General features: G+C 40.8%; 1 protein-coding gene across 1 annotated transcript in view; it reads right to left on the bottom strand.

The window, feature by feature from the left end:
• Positions 1–25,843, bottom strand: part of Samd12 (sterile alpha motif domain containing 12) — a 379,029-nt gene that overhangs the window by 146,705 nt on the left and 206,481 nt on the right. Inside the window, exon 4 of the mRNA XM_026393884.2 lies at positions 18,636–18,776. Within this exon, the coding sequence (XP_026249669.1) occupies positions 18,636–18,776 (141 nt within the window). The remainder of the gene's footprint in view (positions 1–18,635; positions 18,777–25,843) is intronic.

Raw genomic sequence — 25,843 nt, 5'->3', positions numbered from 1 at the left:
TTCTAATATTTTATCATTAAAGTAAAATTCACCAATTTAACCATTTAACCTGTTCTCTTCTATGAGTTTTAGTGTATTCACAAGGCTGTACAACCATCACCAGTCTTTTGCAACTGGTTCCTTTTATTTAGGATAATATTTTGAAGGTTTGTTCATGCTGTAGCATGTATTTCATTCCTTTTAATGGCTAAATAATATTCCATTCACAGAGCAATATTGCATGTTCTCTTGTTTATCCATTCACCAGTATATGGGTATACAGGTTGTTTCTGCATTTTGAATATTATTATTGTTAATACGGTTATGAACAACTGTGTACATACTCTAGTGTTGATGTATGTATTCTAATTCTTGGGCAGATATTTAGGAGTGAAATTGCTGGGCCATATGACAACTCTACTTTTTTAGAGGTCAGGTTTAATTTATAGTTACATATTATTTGAATTAAAACCAAATAAATACACTCAAATCCATTTTCATAGTCCTCTCAAGCCAGAGAAAAAAGTCTTGTGTTAATGTAAATACTTAAAGGATAGATGTTTTAGATAGATAGATAGATATTAAGATAGATTACTGACAACTTCCTATTATGGTAGCTGGAGAACGATCTTCTAAAAATGTACATTTCCTAATTCTCAGATCCTCTGAAAAATATTGGATTGTGCGGCAAAGGAGAATTAATGTTGCAGATGGATTAAAAGTTGCTCTTCATTTGATCTAGGGATGGGAGAGGATCCTGAGGTATTCATGGGGGCCCAGTCTACTCAAGGGTTCTTGTAAGTGGAAGGGGGAGGTGGAAGAGGGGGACTAGAGATGGTAGTGTGAAAGGACTTGGCCAGACCTTATTGGCTTTGAAGATGGAGGAAGGGAGCCAACAGATGAGGGACACAGATGGCCTCTGAAGGCTGGGGAGAGCAATGAGATGGAATCACCTTTGGAATCCCCTGAAACACCGTCTGCGGACAACTTGATATTAGCTCAGGGCAACTCATTCCAGAATTCTGACCTCCAGATCCACACAATCATGAACTGTGTTGTATTAAGTCACTGCTTTTGTGGTGATTTGTTATAGCCAGCATAGAAAAATCATGCTAGCTTTCTCCCTCCCAAAATGTTATATATTCTCTATGGGGAAGTCAGTTATTGTCTCCAAATGGAACCTGATTATGTCACTTCTTTGGTTAAAGCTTTGGTTAATGGGTGCGTGGAATTCTTAGGAGTACAGTCCACACATTTAATGTGGTCTAAAAAGTGATGGTGGGCTAGTTTTGGTAGAGCCCTGCAGCCTCACCTCACACCACTCTTGGATCTTCTGTAGTGAAATGCCTTAGCATCAATGTGATTTCCTCCTGGACACACTCCCTGACATCTCCTGTCCAACCATGACTGTGTTAGTTCCCTACTCTACAACCTCACAAGCCCTTAAAATCTTCTCTGAGGAGTCATGCAATTATAACTTCATAATTACTAGTCTACTGTTTATTTCTCTTGCAAGACTAACTCATCTATTTGCTCAATCAGTTTGCTAAGCACCTACTATGTGCTGGGCACTAGATGCTCCACAGGAGAATGGACTCAGAATGCATTGTTCATCACTGATCCCCAACCCTTCATTAGATACCAGTAGGTACTCAACAAGTTGTTGAATGAATAAATAAATGTTTATTCCATTTTAATCTTTTAAAGTATTTATTATAATGATAGCTACAAAGACTATAATTTTATTTTATTTTTAAATAATTTCTTTAAAAGTGTGGAGGGAAAGACTGGACAGAGTTCAAACTTGCACCTTCAATTAGGATTTTGAAAAGGCAAATATGAACACGCAGGTGGTTAACATAACACCTTTGACACTTAACGTCCCAAGGGACCACAGTGAGGGGGTACTCCTCACCTTCCTGATCCAGCACCCACAGCTGTATGTGTGCTCAAACATACTCAAACATGCACATTTCCATGAGAAAATAACATGTACTAATCACAGCTTTGCTTTCATAAGACTTCTACATGGTGGAGAGGTCATTGATGAGTCTTTTAAACTGATGCAAGAGACATTTTCCAATTTATTCTGTGAGCAAATGTGATGAGCCTAAGTCCCCTGCTAAGAAATTCAAGCCTTGAGAACTGGATAAATAAATATAAATGAATTCATTTGACAGAGTGACATTTTCATTTAATTAAGGCAGAAAATCAGCTCTAAAACAAATGATTACCCCTGACAAAGAAGCAGAAGCTAGTCCTTAATTAATAAATTTCTAATAGCTCTTCCCTAGGCTTAGAGCAATCCTTAGGCCATGAGTACATTTGGGGAGTGAGAAGGAGGTGGGGAGAGAAGTTGGGGCAAAAAGGGAGAGGAGGAAGAAGAGAGAGAGCACAAAAGGTAATGCACATGTAAACTTTCAAAGACAGGAAAGACCATTCATTTTTGCTTTTCTATGTGTCAAATCCCAGCTTGACCAAAGTCACTATAGTAAAACTCTGTGCAAGAAAACAAACATCCAGCTGGGAGCGGTGGCGGACACCTGTAATCCAGTCACTTGGGAGGCTGAGGCAGGAGGATTGAGTCCAGTCTGGGAAACTTAGATTCAAAATAAAAATAAAAGAGGCTGGGGATGGAGCTCGTGGCAGAGGGCTTGCCTAGCAGGTGTGAGGCCGTGGATTCCATCTTCAGTATAGGAAGAAAAAATTTAAAAAAAATAAACAAATAAAAGAGAAAAGACAACAGTCTCAGGAGAGGATTTCTCAGGAGAACTTTCTAAAAAACACAAAACGATTTTAGGTCAACAACATTTTCTTTTTATTAGTTCATCTCTTGTCCTTTTTTTGTAATTTAGTCTCAATTTTAGGGACACAAATACCAAAAGAAAAATCAAATTTCCTGATACTTAAAAGGATAAATATCTACATAAGTAGCTTGAAGGAAACATGAATCGTGACACCAACCACAAGTCATGTCAGGAATGTGAAGAACTGAAAAGAATACCCAAATGCTTCTTCGATATTTTCAGAATTTCCACTTATTACTCTCAACAGTGCATAAAAGTTTTAAGAGCCAAAAATTAGCTTTGTTCTCTGATATCACCTGGAAAGAGCCAATATACAAATGTATAGCTCAAAGCCACGTCGTCACCTCTTACATGGCAGCCACCTGAATTACTCAAGGTCACTTAATGATTCTCTGTGCACTCATTTATGCAGCTTCAATTTCAGTTACATGAATTAAAATGGCAAAGAGCAAAAAATTTATGGCCTGGACCCTAACAAGGTAGAATTACTCAGGATATTTGCAGGTCATGAGGAAATGCTGGGCTCACATCTCTATTTCTTTATGCTGTTTTTTGGAGACCAACAAATTTGATTTTTTAGTGACCCAGAACCTCAGAAATGCAGGAGGTAGCTCAGGAAAACCACACCACCAATTCTTAGCTGTCCAAATGATGGAAATTGGGGGGGGGGGTAATAACTATGTTTTTGATAAACAAACTGTTAAACGAAATAATTTGTTTGAATAGGTTCAAGTATTAATTTTTTTAAACAAGTATATCACAGACAACAATTTATTTGTAAAGACAAAAAAAATATTTGAAACAAGAGATACTTCATACCAGGAAGATAGGCTGAAGCTTTAATTGACCAACTGTGATGGTCAATTTTATATATCAACCTGACGGGGCGAGGGGGGGGGGAGTCGTGGGGTACCCAGATAGTTGCTCAAACACCATTCTGGGTGTATCCCTGAGAGTGTTTTTGGATGAGGTTAACATCTGAGATTTGTGAAGCAGATGGCTTTACCCAATATAAGTGGGTCCCATCCAATTAGCTGAAGGTCTGAGTACAATAAAATTCTGACTTTCTTGCATGCAAGAGGAGCTCCTACTACCTGCCTCTGAACCTACACTGGCCTTGTCCCTCAAGAACCATGGAGCGCAGATCCTTTTCTTAGATCTTAGGGATATAACTTGCAAGACTAGGTGATAGAGAGCTCCACCCTGGCCTGGGCCTGAAGACGAGATTCCTTCACGTACCCCATGGGCTAAAGGCTTCCTCTTAACAACCTGGTCAGGACAAGCAAGCTCATTAAGCCCGAGGGGAGTGTTCCTTGGATGGTATTAAGCGGCCAAGATGCAAGCCACATTGATGTCCTGTATGCTTCAAACCTGTACCTTGCTAGGCAGTGGCCCTCAGGTTTCACATGCACCATTGTCACTGGACTTGGGCCTGAGAGTCTAATTCAGCAGTTTGGGGGTAAGGGCTAGGAATCCGTGTTTTGAGGAGGAATGCTCTCAAATTCTGCTTCAGTTAAGTCTTGAATTTGGGGAGGAGGACATATGAAGAGGGGTGAAGGACAGCACTTAAGAAAACTTTTTATTGTTTCCCAGTCTATCACTACTGAGCAGTCTCCCGAGCCGACTTTTCTCCATCAATCGCCAGCACGGAAGTCCAGGCTGTCACTCTCTTCTGCACAGACAGATGCAACAGCCCAGCAACTGGATGCCTGGCCTCACATCTGTCCCTCTCCAGGGCATATTCTCATCTTTTGTTACATGAATCTCACTAGGACAGTCTGGGTGACGGCCTCTTAGTAGTTCCCTGCTGTCCTCAGGATAAATTCTAGATTCCTTGAGGAGAGCAAGGCACTCCCTTCACCACTGGACCTTCCTTGCCTGTGCAGTTCATGTCTTGTCCCTCTCCTCCCTTCTCACCCACTTCTTGACTCTCTAATCACATTAGCCTTTTCATGCTCCTGGAATGCATCAAACTTTCTCTTCAACCTTGGCCTCTGAGATTGTTCACTGTGCATGTCAACTTGACTGTTGTGGGATGCCCAGATAATTGGTAGAAAGTCACATCTAGGTGTGTCTATGAAGGCATTTCCAGAGGAGATTAGTAAAGATGATCAGACCTCACCGACTTGGGTGGGCGTCACCATATCTGTTGAGAATAACAACTGGACAAAAGTGGTGGACAGCAGATTCTTTCTCTCTCTTCTTGAGTTGGGGCTTCTATTTTCTCTTGGACATCAGAGCTACTGATTCCTGGGCCTTTCTCCGATCCTCGTGTCTTGGGACCCACATGAATGACAGCACCAGTCTTCCTGGTTCCTCAGTGTGCAGATGGCAGCTCATGGGACTGCTTGGCTTCTATAATCATGGGAGCCAATTCCAACAATAAATCACCTCTCCTCTGTCCATCCATATCCGGTGGGTTCTTTTTCTCTGAAGAACCCTAACACAGGCTCAGAACAGGCTGGGCCTTCCGACCGGGACACTTTTCTTTCTCTAGTGCCCAAGCACCCCCTATCCTGGCTAGCGCCATTCTTTTTTTGGACCTCAGCTTCCTGAGGGAGATTTTCCTGATCTCTTGTAGCCAGGGAAGTCCCTTTGTTTACTTGCTTCCCTCTCATTTCACGTGTCTGGTTGCTATGATGCCTTGATTACTGTCTTCCCCTTAAAAATCTAAAACCCTTGTGTGAGGAATGGGCCAGTCTTGTTTAGTGCATTTCACCAAAACAGAAAGGCCTGCCACACAGCAGACACGAGGTAAAGATACATCTACAGTGACAGCATGGTCCACTTCTCCAGGCTCTTAGCACCTTGGTAATTTCACATTTGCTTTATGTCTAAAGGGAAACTAAACACACCTTGCTAACTATAATCCCTGGCTCAGCCCAGAGGTTACTTTCCCTCGGAGACCTTCTGGACACTTTTCTTTGGATCAATGCCCTTCCTATGTAGTCCCATGGACATCTCTGCTTATGCCTGTCATTCCTCAGATCTTCTGTGCTATAACTTTATATATATATGTGTCTTTTTCACTTGGCTTTCAGGGCAAAAATTGCCCTCATTGAATCATCTCTAATATATAGCCTAGAGTGTGCTTATACTGGGGAGTAAATATAGGGGGTACATCCCTAGACATTTTTATTTTATTTTTGAGGCAGGGGTCTCACTAAATTGCCGAGCTGAGTCTGGCCTTGAACTTGCCCGAGTACCTGAGATTACAAACATTTGTCCCCACACCTGGCTCTCCATAATTTTTTTTTTAAATAAATTGTTGAATGGCTGTATATTGTTACTATAACAGATGAACAAAATGAAAATTGGAGACTAAAATTGCAGGGTTTATTTCAGAGAAAGATAGAAAACTTTGCTCTTGTTTGGGTCATGAGGCTGGACAATGGTGGTACAATCACTGAGTCCTCTCGGTGTGGTCTAAGCCCACAGTACCTCCTGAAACTGGGATGTGGAGGCCGATGTGAGGAAAGGCTTGCATAGCCCCATCATGTCCATGTCAGACACCGAGAACTGTCACCCCAAGGAAAAGGCTGGAGAAATTTGGTAATATGCAATTCAAGGAACAGAAATCCTAAAATTACATAGATGACATATTTCTGTTTTCTTCTCAGAAGAGCTGGAACAGCTCCATGTATCTCTGAGAGTGGCCTTGATTTCCTCTACTCTAGTCCATGTGACATTGTCCTAATACATCTGACTCTCTGAAAAGCTCATAGGACATTTGGCCAGACTGCAGGGTCTAGGCTTACCCTGAAGAAAGAAACCAACATCAGTGGTAGAAAACCCATAATATACCTGTCTTCAATGTAACATCAGTCCTTTGAGATCCTCCGCATCTATAGTCAAATCACAACGTCAAAGTCACATAACAAACCCCATGACCATCCTAAATTGTCCACATGAGACATTAAATAATATTGTTTCTTCTGGAACATTTAAACACAAGGGTCACTGGTAAAGAATTTTGAGGTTGGTGGATCTGCAGAAACAGAAACACTGGGAGTCTTTGGGATTTCCCCCAAAAGTCATTCATTACCTTGAAAAGAATGATATAAAACAATGAGCAACAATGAAGAGAGTTCCTGATAGAACAAATCCAAATTAGAATAACACATGAATACTTCTTTCTTGTACTGGTTAGATAAAACATCTGGGGGAATAGAACAGGCAAATATTTGTCTACCGTGAAGACTGCAACAGGTCTTAATTCAAACAAAACACACTCTTGAATGAACAGGCCAAAATGGATTCCCCAAATAAAATAAGAGTGGATGCTACCCGGGGAGCACATGACACAACTGTAGACCCTTCCCACAGACTGGCATGATTTTTCAGAGTTCCTTAAAGAATTTTGTGTTCAGACCTCTCTACGTAGAGTTCACACCAGGAAGAACTTCTCTGGTGGCTTGTGGATTTGATAAAATTAGAAATACTCCTCAGCACAGAATCTGCATAACAGGATACAAAAGTTTTAAAGTGTGTCAACGGAACTCCAGGGAAGCAGCATTTTGGGGAAGTGCAAGTGTGCTGGAGGACACGGGGAAGGTGCACACAGTAAGCAGACCATAATCAAATCATCCTGAAGTCACGGAAGACCCCAATCACAGAAGAAAAACCTGCACAAAGTCCTATAAGATTGCTCATCTTTATCGACCATGAGCTGCTGAGCAAGTAACTGGGCTGCAAGGGAAAAAGTTCACTTGACTGTCACTTGACAGTGTCACCCAGGAGAACACTAAGGATTGAAAAAATTAGGGAAAAACAACTCAAAGCAGGTGGGTGGTTTCTATATTTCAGTTCTTGCCATTGTCTTTACTGGTCAACTCAATACAAAAAGATCACAAGGAAGTAAAGGAGACTTTGAGACAGTCTGAAAAAAAAAATAAAAGAACTTCTGGTTAAACGTTGTTCATGGAGAAAGATGATCCAAAATGGCTTTGTAAGTACCCTTTGCTTTCTTATTACAAATCCATACAAAGATTGATATTGTATTCGTGGCAATGAGAAGCTTAACTGGAAAATGAAATAGAGTTAGAAAATCAGATAAAAGTATGACAATGAAACTTAAATCAGTCAAATCACACAAAGGATCCACTTTCTGCCGAGCACTATCCTAGGAGGTAGGCGTGCAAAGAAAAATCAGAGCAGCATGGGGGTTGTTCCTGGTCTACTGGGGAGATAGGGACACTTCATCACCATGTCTCCACGCAAGCTCCTCCTCCTCCCTCAAGCCAGCCTTTGTGCACCTGCCAAATCTCTTATCCTTCAAGAGCCAGTTTATGTGTCATACCTTTGGCAAGTCTTTCTCATCCCACTGATTCCCTGGGGAGGCTAAGTTCGAGTTCTCTGCCATCAACAGATATAGACAGCTCCATAAAGGCACCCACCACCTTATTCTCATTGCTAGATGAGGTGCTTCTTTTTGTCTCTAGTACCTACTATAGGACCTAGAGTGCATGGGTCAAGGAGCAAATGGGCGTGGTGTGATGAACATGTCACTGTATGAACAAAGTACTCAGTAATGCAGAGGGGGAAATGATTGGTTCTCCTTGAAAGATGAGGTGAAACTTGTCAGAAGAGGTGACATCTCCTCAAGACGAGGTTCTTCATGAGTTTTATTATGCCACCACCATACAAATCCTATGAAACAAATCCCACCCCTAACTTTACAGTGAAGGTATCATAATAACTGGCAAGTAATGTCCTCAAAATTAACACATCTATGAAATGTCTGGAATGGCTTTCCCAGGGGTTGCTAAGACATACAAATTTTATTCTGCAGGCAATTGTAAGACACTGAATGTTTTAAGGTTAGAAATAATGTTGCCAGAAATCTATGGATATTAACTATGGCAATAGAAGTGGGAAGTTAATTGAAGGATAACTGAAGGAGCAGAGCAGACATGAGAGATCAAATGATAACTAGGAGGGAAGGAAGGACAAATTCACACGGTGACAAGGGAGGTGGGAGCCAGGGAGAGGCTGGCAACCCACCTCACAAGCAGAGCTTGGGGCTTGTTCACTGATTTCCATGTGAGTTCTGAGGAAATGGAGCAACGGATGGCTACTGTGAGCCTTCTGCGTCAGCTTCAGGGGTGGAGTGATGGAAATATTAATCTTGAGAGGAAATGCAGGGGGAAGAACAGACAGGGAACATTGGTGGAAAAGACAATGGGATTATAATGAGAAATTCTAAATTTGATATCTCTGAAGAATACTCAGAGGTTCACATTTTCTAGGGAAAGTAAAATAAATCTGAAGCTTCAGGGAGGTCTAAGAAGTAAATCTGAGAGCCACTATGAATTAGGGGGTGACTAATGGAGTGGGTGAGCGTTTCTGGAAGAGTACTAAGTGAGAAGAATGAAGGACACCCATCCCCAGTAGGTACGAACAGAAGAACATTCAAGGAGTGGTAGAGGAAAACAGCCATTAGAAAGGGAAGAGGAGAACCAGGAGAGTCACTATGATCACCCCGTAAATGAAAGCAGGTGATCAGGGGTCATCTGGGTTATCTGACCATAAAGCAGAAATGTTGAGTGTGCTGGGAACCTACGTGAACATCATATTTGAACACCAGTGCCACAACTAAGTAAAAGACACTGAAGAGCTATAAACTGAGATAGTGTAATTTGACATATACTAGAAAACAAGGCCATCAGATATCATATGCCTAAAAGAGAATCTGATGCTCATATTTTCTGTTACAGGTGTAGGGCCTATTAACAGATTTTCTTCCTAAGACAAGAGACACAAGGAAGGGTTCCTGACTGACAACTGGGGAAAGCCATAGAGTCCTGCCTGGTACATAGATACTGAGAAAATTTTTTATTGAATATGTGAGTTAACAGTGTACATGTTTGGCCTTGATCTTACCACAGATGGTTTACAAGTGACTCTCAGGAAATTAGGGGGTTCTTAAGATAGTAGTGGCTCCAGGAAGCAGTTGGTGGGACTTCGACACAGATGCAGTGAGTTTTCAGAAAACCTTCCAACATTTTTTAATGTCGGATGGCCAATCTCCAACCCCATTATTCTGCTTTTATTATGTTAAGAACACTGACCTGGCAGTTTCTTAGGAGGCAAAGCATATTTATGATACAAATCAGTAATTTCACTTCTACATACTTCCCCAATCAAATGGAAACCAATGTTTATACAAAAACCTTTATGTGAATGCTTATGGTAGCTTTATTGGTGTGCTACAAAACTGCAAATGACCCAAATGTCCCTCAACTGGAAAATGGATAAACAAACTGTGGTCAGGCATCCAATGGAACACAAATGAACAGCACTGCACACCAGTGTCCTTCCATCTCAGTGCCTGTTGGTAAGGAAAGGAGCCAGACTCTATCATTTCAATTATATTCCACTCTGCAAAAGGCAAAACCCCAGGGACAGAATGGATCAGTAGTTGTGGGGGTGAGATGGGGGAAGACTGGTGGGACCAAGAGGGATGATGGCAAAGGAACACTGAGTGAATGTTTTTTTGAGCAATGGAATCTCTGTATCTTGAGCATAATGGTGTTTATACAACCATGGGCATTGGCCAGTGCTTGCAGAACTATACACTAAAAATGACGAATTTCTCTATATGTAAATTATACGCTAATAAAAATAACGAGAGAAAAAAAACACTTGAGTGGGAATTAAGAGAACTGAGATCTAGTTTGAGTTATGCCACTAACTAGCAATGTAACCTGGGGGAATCTTCTAATTCCCTCTGAGACTTGGTGTTCCCATCTGTAAAACGTGATCAGACAATTTCTCAAGAGTTGATTGCTGTATTCTACAAAGACTCCCTCCTTGAAGCAAGGTGGTGGACCAGATGGCCCATTTCAGTTCAGCTGGCCCACTTCAGTAGCTGAAGTATCACTGCGGAGGTGACTGCACTAAAATACCCATTCTGCACACAGTTCTGAAAAGTCTTCTTAGATTAGAATTCAGTGTTTCTAATTTTTGTCATTCCAAAAGATGGAACTATGGGAAAGTCCATCTGGTCGCACAATTCCCAACTAAATTTTGACACATATATTTGGACAATGTAGAAAAAGTCCTCTGGGAAACACTAACATTTAATGAGCCAAAACTGGCCCTGGTAAACAATCAGGCTTTTCTTTTTACATTTTGCAGGCACTAATTATAAAGGCAGTTGAAGATGGCAGTGTTTACTACCATCATCTGCCTTATCTTTCAGTTGGGACACTGCTTTTCATTGAATGTACCCAAATCTCACAGCTGAGAAATTTTTACATTATTCATTATTTATAGCTAAGAAAGCCACTGAAAGAGACACCCTAGGAGTGGGTTCATATTTTAGCTTTATAACTTAAAGGGAAAATACCAAGAATAAAACAATAATCTTCATGCCAAAAATGTCAAAAGCTCACAGTTTTACCTTATAAAGCATAGGTCCATTAACTGTGGCTTGGTAAATTTTTTAATTGTGGTAAAAACCATGTAACATTAAATTTAGCATCTTAACAATTTTTAAGGCTACAGTTCAGTATTGATAAGTATACTGAAACTATTGTGCAACAAATCTCTGTAACATTTTTCCCCTTGCAAAACTGAAACTCTATATTTGTAAAAACTTCTTCCTCCCCCCAGTCCCTGGCTGCCACTCTATAATTCTGACTACTTCAGACACTTCATATGAGCCATGGAATCATACATTATTTGTCCTTTTGTGACTGGCTTATTTCATTTAGCATTATATCCTTCAGGTTCATCCATGGGGCAACCATTGACCAGATTTTCTTCTTTTAAAGTGCTGAATATTATTCCATTGGCTGTATATATGATGCTTACTTTATTCATTTATTGATAAACACTTGGGTTGCTTCCAGTCTTGGTTATTGTGAATAATGCTGTAGTAGACATGGGTGTACAAATATTTCTTCAAGATCTTGATTTAAATTCTTCTGGATATATACCACAAAGTAAGACTAGTAGATCATATGGTGATTCTCTTTTAAATTTTCTGAGGAAACTCCATATTGTTTTCCTTAATAGTTACACAATTTTACATTCCTACTAATAGTGCACAAGGGTTCAATTTTTCTATATTCTTTTCATTTTTGCTATCCTAGGATAGAACATAGGGCTTTGCATAGGTTGGACAAGTGTTTTACCAGAGAGATTCATATACCCCTAGCCCTTTTTATTTTACTGAGACAGAATCTCACCATGTTGCCCAGTTGGCCTTGAACTTGTGACTCTTCTGTCTTCGGCCTCCTGAGGATTTGGGATTACAGGTGTGCACTACCACACCCAGCTCAATTTCTCTATATTCTTGCCAACATTTGTTATTTTTTTTTTAATTTTTAAAATTTGTTTTAAAGTAATAATGTCTGTTTCATTCATTCTACTATCTTTTCTTTTCTTTTGCTAGTGTTCTAATAGGTGTGAAGTGATATCTCATTATGGTTTTCCTTTGCATTTATCTATTGATTAGTGATGAACATTTTTTTCTGATGGTGGATGGCCATCTGTGTACCTTCATTGAATAATTATCAATTCAAGTGTTTGCCTGTTTATAAATTGATTATTTTTATTGTTGCTGAGTTGTAGATACTAATCCCTTACCAGATATATGATTTAAAACATTTTCTCCTATTCTATACGTAGCCTATTCATTCTAATGGTAATTTCCTTTTATGTGTATCAGTAATTATTTTTGTAAATAAAGTTTTACTGGAACATGGCTATACTCAATTCATTTAAGTATTTTCTGTGGTTGCTTTAGCACAGTGCAGCAGGTACATCAGACACTATTTAGAAACTGCAAAGATTAAAATACTGTCTGATCCTTTACAAAGCTATGTTTTCCCACATCTGGAATAGTTCATATGTCATGAACTGTGGTATATGATTTCTACATAAAATCTCACTGAATCAGCACTCTGAGATGGGCATTCTTACCTCATTTGAAAGATCAGAGGCAGAGAAGTATGATGGATAAAAACTTACTGGGGAGTTGAACCTCTATCAGGCTTTTTAGCATTTGTCTGATTTTAGATATATTACTTAGATTCTTGGTCCTTACCTTTCCCTATATGTGCACTGAGGCTAACAAATAGCAGCGGTCATGGTAAGAAAAAAGGCAGGAATTGATGTGACAGCTAGTGCAGGCTTTGTAGATAATGAATAGTTAATACATATTAGATATATGAAAAACAGCATTCGGTTTCCCTAGGGAGTTTTTCTTCCTAGAAATGTCCATTATTAAAACGTTAAGAATGTCCTTCATATCCTTGATTATAAAATGACTTGGAGGATCCTACAATAATTGTTCACCACTGCTGTGTGTTATGTAAAGCACCTTTCCCCCAATTTCTCATGAATCAAGCAGAAGGAAAGTGTAATAATGATTTTCCAACTTCATACTCTGTTTCCCAAGAGACAACTAGAGGTATCCTGACCCCGCTGAGTTTCCAGCAGGGATGTGCAATCAAGCAAGACTATCAGATCGACACCTGGCTGTTCTGTGGACAGGACACAGAGGACCAAAGGCTATTAGAGGAGAAAATCACCTTGCAGGCACCAGAGGGATGGCATGAAAGCAAGGCCAAACATCGATCTTGTTACCTGCAAATGTCAAGTAATTGTGGCAACCTTGTGAATAAGAGCCAGGTGTGAGAGGCCAGGATTTCAGCTGAAGGACAGTTCCAGCTTCACATGGTGAGTTGTTTCAGGAGACTTTGTCATGATTCATTGATAGTGATTATGAGCGGATGTACTATGCTTCCACTACACAGAAGGAGGTTGGAGAATTCATGTTTCCTGTGCTCAGGTAGCCCACAGTGGCTAGGTGGAGCTCTTCCGCTCCATTTGTGAGCATCTTGGCTGCAGTCCTGGAGCTCCTAGCCAACTGTGTGAAAACACTGGTGCAGAATCGGAAGCTCAAGACGACTTTTATACCAGCAACCAACATGGGAGAGGTAGGCTTAATTTTATTTTATTTTTCCTAGAAACATGCAGAATGAGCTTTCATATGCAAGTATTTAATTCAGAGGTTGCATATAAACAGATGCAACTGTGTGTGTGTGTGTGTGTGTGTGTGTGTGTGTTTAGTTTCTACAGCTAAAAGTGTTGAGAGAAAATCTGTGGAGTGCATTCAGTTGTTTTATTTTGGAATTGATTTTCACATTTGTGGCAGGCTCTTTTGAATATCTCTAGTGGGGTAGGATTTCATACTTTGAGTGTGGAATTACTCTTTGGAAATAGCATTGGAATAATTAGCTCCAAATTTTAGAAATAAGATGGGTAGTAATGCACGAGGAAACAGTGGGTCAAAGACAAAACTTAGAAAAACACAAATAATCCCTCTAAAAATGAGCAAAGGATTTGCAATCTTTTTTTCCTGAAGAAAATATAAAAATGACCAATAGATGCACGAGAAGCCATCAGAAAAATGCAAATCAGAACCACAATGAGGCATCGCTTCACACAGAGGAGCATGGCTTTAAGATAATAACAAGCTCTGGTGAGTAGCCGGGAACCTGGTACACTCAGACACTACAGGTAGAAATGTGAAGTGGTGAAGCTCTTCTGGCTTTTGTTATGTTTGGAGTTGCCATATTAGCCAGAAGTTCCATTCCTAGGATAGGCCCAAGAGAAACCAAAACAGGTGTTTACACCAAAACCAGCACATGAAGCAGAATTAGTGATCACAGTCAAACTTCAGAAATAATCTCAATGCCTATCAGCAGACGGATAAATAAAATATGGTATAGTCATACAATGAAATAGAAAGAAGTTAAATACTGACATATGCTTACATCATGGGTGAACCTTAAGAATTACCTTGGGTGAAAGCTAATCGTAAGAGACCTTATGCTGGATGACCTAATTCACAGGAAATGTTCAGAACAGGAGAATAGAAGAACATTAGTTCTTTCCAGGAGCTGGTGGCTAGGAATGCTGGAAGGAAACTAGGAATGACTGCTGATGGTAGGAGACTTCTTCCCAGGCTGATGAAAATGCTTTAAAATTTATGACAACAGTAGTTATCTCTGTGAATATACTAAAAATCACTGAATTGTACACTTTACATGGGTAAATTATATGCTATAGGAATATATCTCAATAAAGATGCTAAAAATAAGACTTGCTGGAATTTGTGAGTTTGATTTAATTATCTGATTTCTACTCTTAGCTAAGTATCTTCTTTACTGTCACCCTACTCTGAATGATTTATACATTTTGCTTCTTTGATTCTCTTACTATCTCCTATTGGTTGGGCAGACTGATTGATCTCCATTTCAGAAATTAGGAAACTGGAACACAGGGTGATTAAGTAGTTTCCCTGAAGTAACACAGCCGTGAGTATTGGGCCAGGATTGAAAATTCAGGCCTATCTGGTGTTAATATTCACATCTTCTTTTTTTTTTTAAATTTTGAAAAACTTTTATTCTTTTGAATAGTGCAGTTTCTATTAACTTCTAGGGGAGTGTTCTGAATTTCCTTACACAAACAGAGCCCATACAGATATTTCTGCATTATCATTTCTTCGTCTTTGGCAGAGGTAGTACGTTATACGTGTGGTTCTGCACCCTGCCTTCTTCATTTCTCAGGACATCCCAGAAGTCCTTCCATACTGGTGTGCTTCGTTCTTGTGTTTACGGCTTTAGAGGACTCCAGTGCCTAAATGAGGCACCATGATTTAATTAACTGTTCTCCTTTGATGGCTACTTAAGTTTCTTTCCAAGATCCTGTGTTTTGAAACTACCTTCAAAGGCAGAAGGAAACTCATAAGAAATTCAGTCATTTAAAAAATAAAACCCTTTCCTCAAAAGTGAACTACTTTTATCAAACATGTTGGTTGGTTAAAAAAACAAACAACAACAACAACAACAAAAAACAACTGTTAAATTCCAATGTAATGGACTGATGTTATGTGCCTCCCAAAGTCACAGGCTGAAGTCCTAATTCCCAAGGTCATGGTGGGGCCTTTTAGGACCTGAGAGTAGGGCCTTCATGAATGGAATTAGTGCCCTTCTAAGGCAGCTCCAAAAGAGAACTTCTCTGCTTCTACCACCGGAGGAGACAGTGAAAGGGAGGTCTGTGTTCAAGCTGGGCCTCCCCAGACACTGAATCTGCCAGGACCCCGATTCTGGACTTCCCAGCCTCCAAAAATGTCAAAAATAAGTTCTTCTTGTTTACAACCTACTCAGTTTGTGGTATTTTATTGCAGCAGCCTGAACGAATCAGATAATCAACACCAACAAAAATTAATTGCATTATGCCAGAGTTACAGCCCCATGTGAGCCATGAAAATGTATTCCATTTCTATAAACAGGAGAGGCCCAGGGATTTTCAAAGACTAAACAGCATTCAGTTGTTCTGAAATCTCTGTACCTATTTAGCATATTGTTTCTGCTGATTAATATTTGTGGAAATGAAGAATAAGACATTCCTACTGAATCACGGATCACCCGTATGGTGACTCTCCGTATGATACCTATGTTAAACCAATCAGATTCCTTGAATGGAATGGAATTCCAATTCTTATTTTAGCAAAACGAGACACTGATTATTTTAAGGCTTCCCAGCTGTCTTAAGAACTTCTATTAGCAGTTTTAAAAACAACTTGTCAATTTTATTTCCCTTTTTCCTCTTGTAAAGAAACTATCATGTTAATAAGGCAATGGATTTTCTAATGGACGCCTGCCTTAAATGAGTTTGAGCATTTACAGGTAAAGGAGAAGCAATAAGAAAAGTAAGATGAGTGCAGACAGGATATCCAGGACTAGAGACCGACCGAGGGTCTCTTCTAAGGGGAATGGGAGGCAAGAACACCAGTGTGGAGCTTTTCAAAGGGAAAGAAAGTGACAATTGAATTGAAAAGGCAGGACAAGAACATATATTGAGCTTGAGTATCGGCTTGGGGAAAATCTTATGGTACACATCCAGGGTGATGAAGACTGTGGAAATTGATTTTGCAAATCGAGTGCAGTGCAGATGGACAGGAGAGAAGGACAGATGTCAAGGCCACAGTGGATGAGCAGTGAGTATGGGTCTCATTCATGGGAAACAAAAGAGCCCAGAAGCTCAGACACTAACTAGAACCTGGACAGAAATAGGCTGTGCCGAAAGCTTAAGAAAAAGCGTGTGCTTCCTATTATAACCATCATGTGGATTTGCAGTGGGAGATTTGGAAAATAGAAGAACATAAAAAGAACAATTAAAAATCACACGCAATCCTACCACCCAGTGAGAACCATGATTAAAATATTGGCACACTGACTTGCATTCTTTTCTTCATGTACATGTAAGAAAAAAAAATATATATATACTTATATACATATATATTTCTATCTGCAAAATTGGGCTCATATTATCATATTATAAATAAATTTTATATACATTTTGCCCCCCCATTTCATGAGTAGTTTCCCATGTCATGTGTTCTGCCAGGATGTAATTTTAATGACAGCATTATATGTCTCCTATAAATTTAAGCAAAATCATTAGATTATTTCCATACTGCTGAAACTCTAGGTTGTTTCTAATTTTTTTTCCATCTTATAAATAGCACTATGATGGACTTTCTTGTCATAAATCTTTATTTATTTCCTAAGAGAAACTTAAAAGTATATCAGTATGTCCCATTCAAAATTCATTCACTCAGCGGACCAGTCAGTACCTATAACCTCTCCACTGGAAGCCTCTTGGGATAAGATTCAAAAAAACGCATATCAAATAAACAATGCTATTTCCATATCTCTCACAGTCTATATTTATCCTTCTGGAGCAGTCGTCTTTCAGGCAGTACATTATTTCCTCCAGGCAAATGGACTATTACTGGGTTAATCTAAATGCAATAACAAGAAACTTGGCTGACCCAGATTTCTCCACTAGAAGTGTGCAAGCAATTACAACATTCTGCAGATTGAAGAATACTCAAGGCTCCCCAAAACACATACTTTATCAATCCTTTCATTTAAAATGATGCACAATTGAGCATTAAAAGAAAAAAAAAGGTTAGAGTCAATGTAGGATGATAGCAACCACATCTTAAGTAGATACATATTTACACATAGTGTGACTTAAGGTTTTCTTCTAACTTTAGCTTTTTTCCTCTGTCACTTCTATAGTTATAGGGCTTTTAAGTACTCTAAAACATGTTGAAGTTATTAATGATTCCTATTAAGATTTATATGGTCTTAATAGTCTAGTCATAAATTCTTTACAGCTTATATTTTTAAATTATTCTATTTTCAAGACACTAAAGTAGGGTTTTCATGATCTCTAGAGTATGTGTGTGTATAAATTCATTTACATAGGGACATTCAATTAAAATATTTTTCTCCGACTGGCCAATAAAAAAATAAAGTAAAACAAAACACAATAAAACCCCCACCTGTACCACTATTCACATTAAATATGAAATCACTCAAATTCCAAAGGCTTCTCAGAATTACCAGTCAGATGAAGATATCTAGGGCTCCATGGTATAGTTGTGCAGAGTGCACACTGTACAACTGTTGAGGACACAACTGAACCCTGATCTATGTGACTGGTATCTGGAGTTGTGCAGTATGCAATCTATAATAGCTATATGTGAAGACCTTGAGGTTAGTTCTAATAGTTCTGTTTGCTTATCCATTACTTATTCATGCACCTTTTCCTCTAGAGAGCTATGAAAAATAAAAGTTTTGAGGGAGGGAATTGGGTCTTTATATCTATGTAGTTTTTTTTCCTTTTAATTTTAAATGAAGGAAAATTCTGCAAAGAAACAATAACAAATTCTCCCTGGCTCCGCTGCTCTGTTACTATGAAAAGACTTTCTGTCTTCCATCTCCCCTTCCAGCCATCCAGTAGGAAGCAATGATGTACCTTGTGTGAGTAACTGCAGATTTCGGACTTCTTCTCGCACCTTCAGCTGGAGCACCTGTTGCAAGATATGCTGCCGGAGGTTCTCCTGGGCTATCCCCATACGCTCAAGCTTTTTGTCCGTGAGTCTCAGCAGAGCTCGCCCTGAAGGGTTAAGAAATAAAGAACAACAGATGAGCAATTCATTAGAGAAGAATTCCGTCTTGGTCCTAGTTGGTCCCCACATAGTAGAAGTTTCCAACCATACATACACTGCAGGACAGAGGGCCCTCCATTGTCCTTGTTGACAAGAATGGGCAATTGGGACGAAGAAAATCCATGTGTGTAAGAAAACCCCAATTTGTATCTAATATATTCCAACTAACCTAAACGCTGAGTCAGATAAAATAGAAAATGTTTAACCTGGATATTTGGGTCACCGATGCAGGTTTCCATAGAAACAAAGCTCTTCATTGAGGGACAGGTTCTCAGGGGGCCACAGGAGCCCAAGGCACCAACAGCCCAGATACAGAACTGGATGCTCTAACTGGTTCTGTAGAAACCCAGCAACACGGAGCCCAAGACACGATCTTGTCTCTGTGAAGCATGCATTTAGAGTTGGTTTTGAATCTTCAGGGCTCTCTCTCCGGTTGCTCCTCTGGCACAGGGCTGGAGTCCATCTCCAGCTGCTGGGGCTTTGCCTTAATCTCAACCACTGGCCCGGAGTGAGGGTTCCAGCAGGGCCAAGGGCAGGAGGAGTTGGGGAAGCTCAACAAAGCAAGATAGCAAGCCTGGGTTGGAGCCCTCAGTATCCACACCCTGGGCCCGGGTGGCCAGGATGGCCTCCTTGGATGCTGCCTTGCCCCCAGAGGTCTACCTGCTTCCCCTGTACCAAGATTTCTATTAAATCCTCAAGTTCTTCCCAGCTGGGCTCGCCCTGAAATAAGCACTTCCGTTTTAAAGGTTTACTATAAGAAATAAAGGGAATGATGGTTGTTAACTGCCCATGGCACTACCCTCTAGTCTCTCCTGACATCCTTAGGCATTACAACTGCAGATCTTTTCTCATTTCCATGACTGAAGGAGAGTCAGAGTCAACTACATGTGATCCATGGTAAGTCCGCGGGTACATTATTACATACTCCAGAAACTAAATGTTCTACCACGGTGGAAAAAAAAAAGACCACCAACCAGATGGTGAAGTTAATGGGCATTTTCATCAAAGGAACAGGAAAGCCCCTGTGGCCTGTGAGTGAGAGAACCCGTGGGGCACAGCCTGCTCTTTTTGCTCCCTTCCCTTTAGCCCTTGTAAAATGCACCAGTCAGGATAAGTTAGCTTACATGGTACAATAACAAACAACCCCCCAAACATCAGTGAGTACAACAAAGTGACTCTCAGCTTGTTCAGCATGTTGACTGCAAGACCACCTGCCTCTAACCAGGCTGTTTAGAGAACCAGAGGGAGAAACAAAGGCACTAGAAGATCCCATTGATGACACACTCAGCCCAGAGTCATCTCTGGCTGGAACTAATCACAGAAATCTTCCCACTCACAGGGCTGCACCTTTCACTTCCAACATGTTTCCAGAAGTGTGTGTGTGGGGGTGTAGGAATATTGGTCAGGAATATTGGATGGGAACTGTTTAAGTCAGGTTTTGTGTCACTGTGACCAAAATACCCGACAAGAACAACTTAGAAGAGGGAAGGTTTATTTGAGGATCATAGTTTCAGAGGTCTCAGGTCTTAGATGGCTGACTCCATTGCTGTGGGCCCGAGGTGAGACAGAACATCATGGGGGAAGGGCCAGTGGAGGAAAGCTGCTCAGCTCACTGCAAGGTCAAGAATCAAAGAGAGAGAGAGAGAGAGGGTGAAGGGGCCACAGGGAAGAGGCATCCTTCCAGGGCAGACCCCAGTGACCTTCCTCTTCCAGCCATGCCCACCTGCCGATGGTTACCACCCGGTCAGCCCACTCAAACTAGGATGGACTGATTAGGTTACGGCTCTTCCAATCTAATCATTTCACCTCTGAATATTCCTGCACTAACAGAAGGAGCTCTTGGGGTCATCTCCTATCTAAAACATAACAGGAAGCAGTGGCAGAACTATTCCATTACAGATGTAGCCCTGGAGTAGTTCCTGCAAGGAAGTGAGCTCAGAAGTGGGCATGTTGGCAGGGGTGTCGGAGGCTTCAGCAGAATCTGCATTTGACCCAGGGACCCAAAGCTGTACCTCAGGCTGGCCACCGAGGGGATTAAGGTACTCATAAGAAACCAGGGAAAGGACAAAAGCAGACTCCAGGGCTTCCACTACCTTCTGGGATGGGTGAAATGAGGGACCATGAGATGTTTGCAGTCTAATCTCTATGGATTTGGCATTTTCCACTACAAAAGGGGCTTTGCACCCTTGATTAAAGAAAGGAACCTGAGATGGGAGATACTCGGCATGATCCAGGGCAGGGTCCACCCAGTCTACCTACAGGACTCCTCTAAGCAGAAGAGGGGGATGGTAGAGGGAGAAGGAGAAAAGATGTGGCAAAGCAAGCAGAAGTCAGAGGGAACTGGCCACGAGCCCAGGTGCTCAGGCAGCCGCTAGAGGTTGGAAAAGACACGGAAACGGCCTCTCTCCTGCCCGCTCTGGGTATGCAGCACTACCAACACCTTGCTTTGAGCCCCAGGGGACCCATTTTAGACGCGTGACTTCACTACTGTAAGATAATAAATTTGTGTCACTTTAAGCCTCTAAGTTTGTGATAATTTGTTACAGCAGCAATTGGCCTTGTGACTGGAATTTACACATTCTTAAGAAGTCAAACAGATGGCTTTAGATTTCCCTTGCTTTCACAGTTTCTGGGTAGTGGCCATAATCAAAAGCAGCGAGCGGAGGCCTGCCAAGGAAGGGAGAGCCAGAGTCCCAGCTCCAGGATGGGAATGGCTTCTGTGTTCCACCCACTGTTAGACCCTGGTCCTGAAGTCTCACCTGAAAAACAGGGAGCGGGACTCCGCTATCAGTTTCGTGGATACTTGGTGTCCAAATAACAGAGATTTGGCATGCTATAAACTTATAAATACTGCATGATACACTACCTGAAATTCAGAAGATCTAAATCCCTCGTAACACCAAAAGGTAACCACTCTGTGGTTTCCAAAATCATGACCTTCTACACCAAGAGCTGCTGGGGCTCTGCTCAGACCCTGGGAAGCTGCAGTCTGGAGAGGACACTGGCCCATGATTAGAGCTTAGTGTTACTAAGTGATATCAGGCTTTATTCCAATGCACCCAGCTCAACTGTTCCTTGTTTGATAAACCCTCTTGTCTCAGCCTTCCTATAAATATATCTGATTGCTCGAAGTATGGGCACGTGATATAGCAGAACAGTGATTAAATACATCAGGCTTGAATATATGAATTACAAAACTATCAATTATAAAAGTCTGGGTGTTTTCTGACTGTGTAAGACAATCATACTTAGTAAGTGTTTTATACATGATACTTGTAGCTGTTCAAATTGTTTCATCCAAATCCTGATACTATAGATCTCACTGTTTTTATTTCCATTTGGTAAGAAAGGGAAATTAAGAAATTCAAGAATTTTTAAAGCATGAAAGGTTTCCATGATTCTTCCCGCTATTTCTCTAGTTGTGCTTGATCTTCCTTGATGGAAAAAATAAAAGGCTCAGACTTCAGGAAGAGAGGTGAAGGTTAAAATGTTCAGCATTTCCTGACAAAACAACATCTAGAACACCTTGGATCTTATAAGAAAATCTGATTCATTTCCTTGGATGGTTTCTTTCAAGTTGATGGTTCTGGAAAACCCCTGCAATAATTAAATCATTTCCAGGAGCAAAATGTCCCACCAGTTTTCTATCTCGCCCCTCCTGCTGACTACAAAATGAAAAAGTGTCCAAATATGCGTGGTTCTGCTTTTTTAATGCAGGGAAATGACAATTAGTAAATCAATAAATTATATCCTTTGTTTTTAAACATCTAATGTTAATTTTCATTAATCATCAAAAAAATTCAGTATTTTGTTCAACAAGCATTATTTGGGCACTAACGAGGTGGTGGATATAATGATGCCATCCTGGGTACAATGATGAACACAGAAGACAGGCAATCTTGAAATCTTCAGGTTGACGAGGAAGGCAGCCCATGACACATCCATGGGTGTGTGTTGAATGCTGCAAAAGGGCAAATATGGTAGGTCCCCTATTTTGGGCACTAGGAAGCTGTCATTGAGTGAAGGACATGTAGTCTAAGAAAAGGAAAAAGGAAGAATGCATTTTTACAGCTTCAACAGTCCCAACACTCAACACAAGAAAGTCTCGGCCACCTTGTTCTGCAGTCAACTGCTCACATGGAGGCAGCTCAAGGAGTGAAAATCAACCCAGTCTCAGAAAAGAAGTAGCAACTGAGTTTCCTGATTATAGGTAATGGTTGGATGGCGGACTTCCAGGCTCTTCAAAGAACCACACACTCTTGGGGTCGGGAGAATAATGAAGTCCTTATTATTGACCTTACTCCTCTTGTGTCAATCTTTCCTTTATCTAGTATTTACTGGGCACCATTACAAGGTTGGCATTATTCTGGATGCTGGACATATGTAGATGCATAGTGCTTTTGCCTCCTCAGAGCTCACTGTTCAGTGTGAAGAAGGCAATGCACAAAGAGACTGAGGCCCAGGCATTGATGTAGAGATGGAGATATGATGGTAGGTAGGTAGTAGCAGCTGCTGTGAAGACGAGGCAGGAGCAGGCACAGGAAAGATCCATTGGAAAGATGGGGCGCTGTCACAGTTTGGTGTCTCCTGAAGAGGAGACCAGTGGAACCAGAGAAAACAATGAAGGAACAGAAGTGTCAATCAACTGGAGAATGGCTAGCATCATGAAGGCAGAGCAGACAAGATAAGAGAATGGTAAGGAAAGTGGGTATAACAGAGGGCAGGGGCCAAACTACAGAGGGTTTTGTAGCCTAGGGAGGACTTGGGACTTTATTCTGAAGGTAGTTGATTATAAGCAAGGGTAGCCTGGACATGACACCAGGCATTAAGGAATTCCTGTGGGGGCTGGGATTGTGGCTCAGCGGTAGAGCGCTCGCCTAGCATGGGCGGGACCCAGGTTCTATCCTCAGCACCACATAAAAATAAAGGCATTGTGTTGTGTCCATCTACAAAAAAGATTCTCTCTCTTAAAAAAAAAAAAAAAAGAATACCTGTGGTCACTATGTATGGAATGGATTGAGGGTTAGGGAGGGAAAATCAGGAACATGGAGAAGAGTCAACAAACTACCACATGGTCCAAACAGGAAGCCGTGGTGCCTTCAGACTGGGTGGAAAGGAAGAAGTAGTAAGAAGTAGAACTTTGAGCTATTTTTATGAATTTACAATGCCAGCAGTAGAGTCTGAGGATAGGCAGACTTCAGAGATGACTCAGGTCTTTGCTTTGATCTACCAATGGCTAGAGAGTCCATTTCTGAGCAGGAAATTGAGTCAGTGCTCTAGAGAGGATATGTTGGAGGGAGGAAATCATAGTCATGTTAACTGCTATTTTTTCTTTTGAGAGCACCTGGGAATCTGCAGAAGTAATGAAAATGCTAGAATTAAACAAAAGAGAACAATTATTCTTTCTTCCCCTAGTGCTCTCATTCCTTCAAGATGTTCCTCAAATTCCAGAGCTCTGAGTTGATGGGCGTAAGGCGAGCACAGGCGTAAAATGGCAGAATTTAGAGAAATAAGTATTTCCTACAGCCCAAGCTCTCTACTGATTAGCCCCATTAGAAGCCTCCAATGCTAAAAATACTCCCTAAGAGTTCTAATGGAGGCTTGGGCTAGGGAATATTCAGTGAGGATGTTCATCCAGCAGAAAAACATGGCTCTGGTACTGTGTTTGCATTCTTGGAAAATTATAGTTTTGCTACAATCTGAAGTTTGAGCATTTATATAAGGGCATTGTTGCCCACTAGAATGCCGGCTCCAGAGGAGTAGGAGGATGGCTAATTTTCTATGCCAACTTGACTGGGCCATGAGGCACTGGATATTTAGGTATGTACTATTCTGGGTGTTTTTATGAGGATATTTTCTGATGTGATTAATATCTACATTGGGAGACTGGTTAAAGCAGAGTATCTTCCAGAATAGACTGCACCTTCTGGTCTTGGGACTCCTATGGGGACATCTGGACTTGCCATCCTCTACAATCACATGAGCAAATCTCTTACAATTAACCTCTCTCCCTCTCTCAAAATATGCATATATATACAAATACACAATGTATATCTCTCATTGGTTTTGTTTCTCTGGAGAACTGTACTATGGTAAGAAATATTTCCTGTTAGGTTTCCTATGTGGGTACACAGTAGTGCTCATAAATATTTATTGAACATATACACTTAGTGCTACTAAAACAATGTAAAGGTGGTGTTGTTAACCCACATACGAATGATCTCCAGGACATTAAATTACTGTCTCTTCTGATGTAAGAGTCTTGACTGGAAACTGATTGACAGGAAAAACAGAAACAAGAAGAAACTGGACATAGTAGAGGGAAAAGGTTGATGGTGACCACAGTAGCAAATACTAAGTCCAAGGAGCAGAGACCATGAGGCTGAGTGCTTTGCCTTCCCACAGGCCTAAACAATGACATGGGTTTGGTTCTGATTTTGAATGCACGCCATGTGAGGTTGAAAGCCCCTTGCTTAGCTGATGAGCAGCAAGGACAGGTGAAGGATCATTGAATCATGGAGCAATTTATTAGTTTCCTATGGTTTACATAGCAAAAAAACTACAAACATGGGGCTTAAAATGGAAATTTAGTCCTCAAAGATCTGGAAGCTAGAAGCTCAACATCATTTTCACTGGGCTGTCAGGAAGCTGTAGGGGAAAATCTGTTCTTTGATTTTGCAGCTGCTGCTGACCACCAGCATGCTTTTGCTAGTGGCTACATCACTCTGACTTCTGTTCAGTCTCACACCACCTTCTCTTGTGCATGTAAACTCTGTCTCTTACAATTAGATTTAGGTTCCACCTGAATATTTCAGGATAACCTTCCATACAGAGATTCTTAATTTAGTCACCTCTGCAAAGACCCTTTGCCTTACACGGTAACATTACTGATTCTGAGGATTAGGACGGCTGCTTTTTGAGTGGTTATTAATCAGTCTGCTGCAAGCTAAAAGGAGCCTTTGAAGCTTCCAAGTATGTTCCATATGAAGTGAGGCCTGGAACCTGTGAATGTAAA

The sequence above is a fragment of the Urocitellus parryii genome, chromosome 7 (genome assembly GCF_045843805.1).
Source record: "Urocitellus parryii isolate mUroPar1 chromosome 7, mUroPar1.hap1, whole genome shotgun sequence".
Classification (NCBI taxonomy): domain Eukaryota; kingdom Metazoa; phylum Chordata; class Mammalia; order Rodentia; family Sciuridae; genus Urocitellus; species Urocitellus parryii.
Note: the sequence above shows the minus strand (reverse complement) of the source record. Positions and strands in the feature narration are given on the sequence as shown.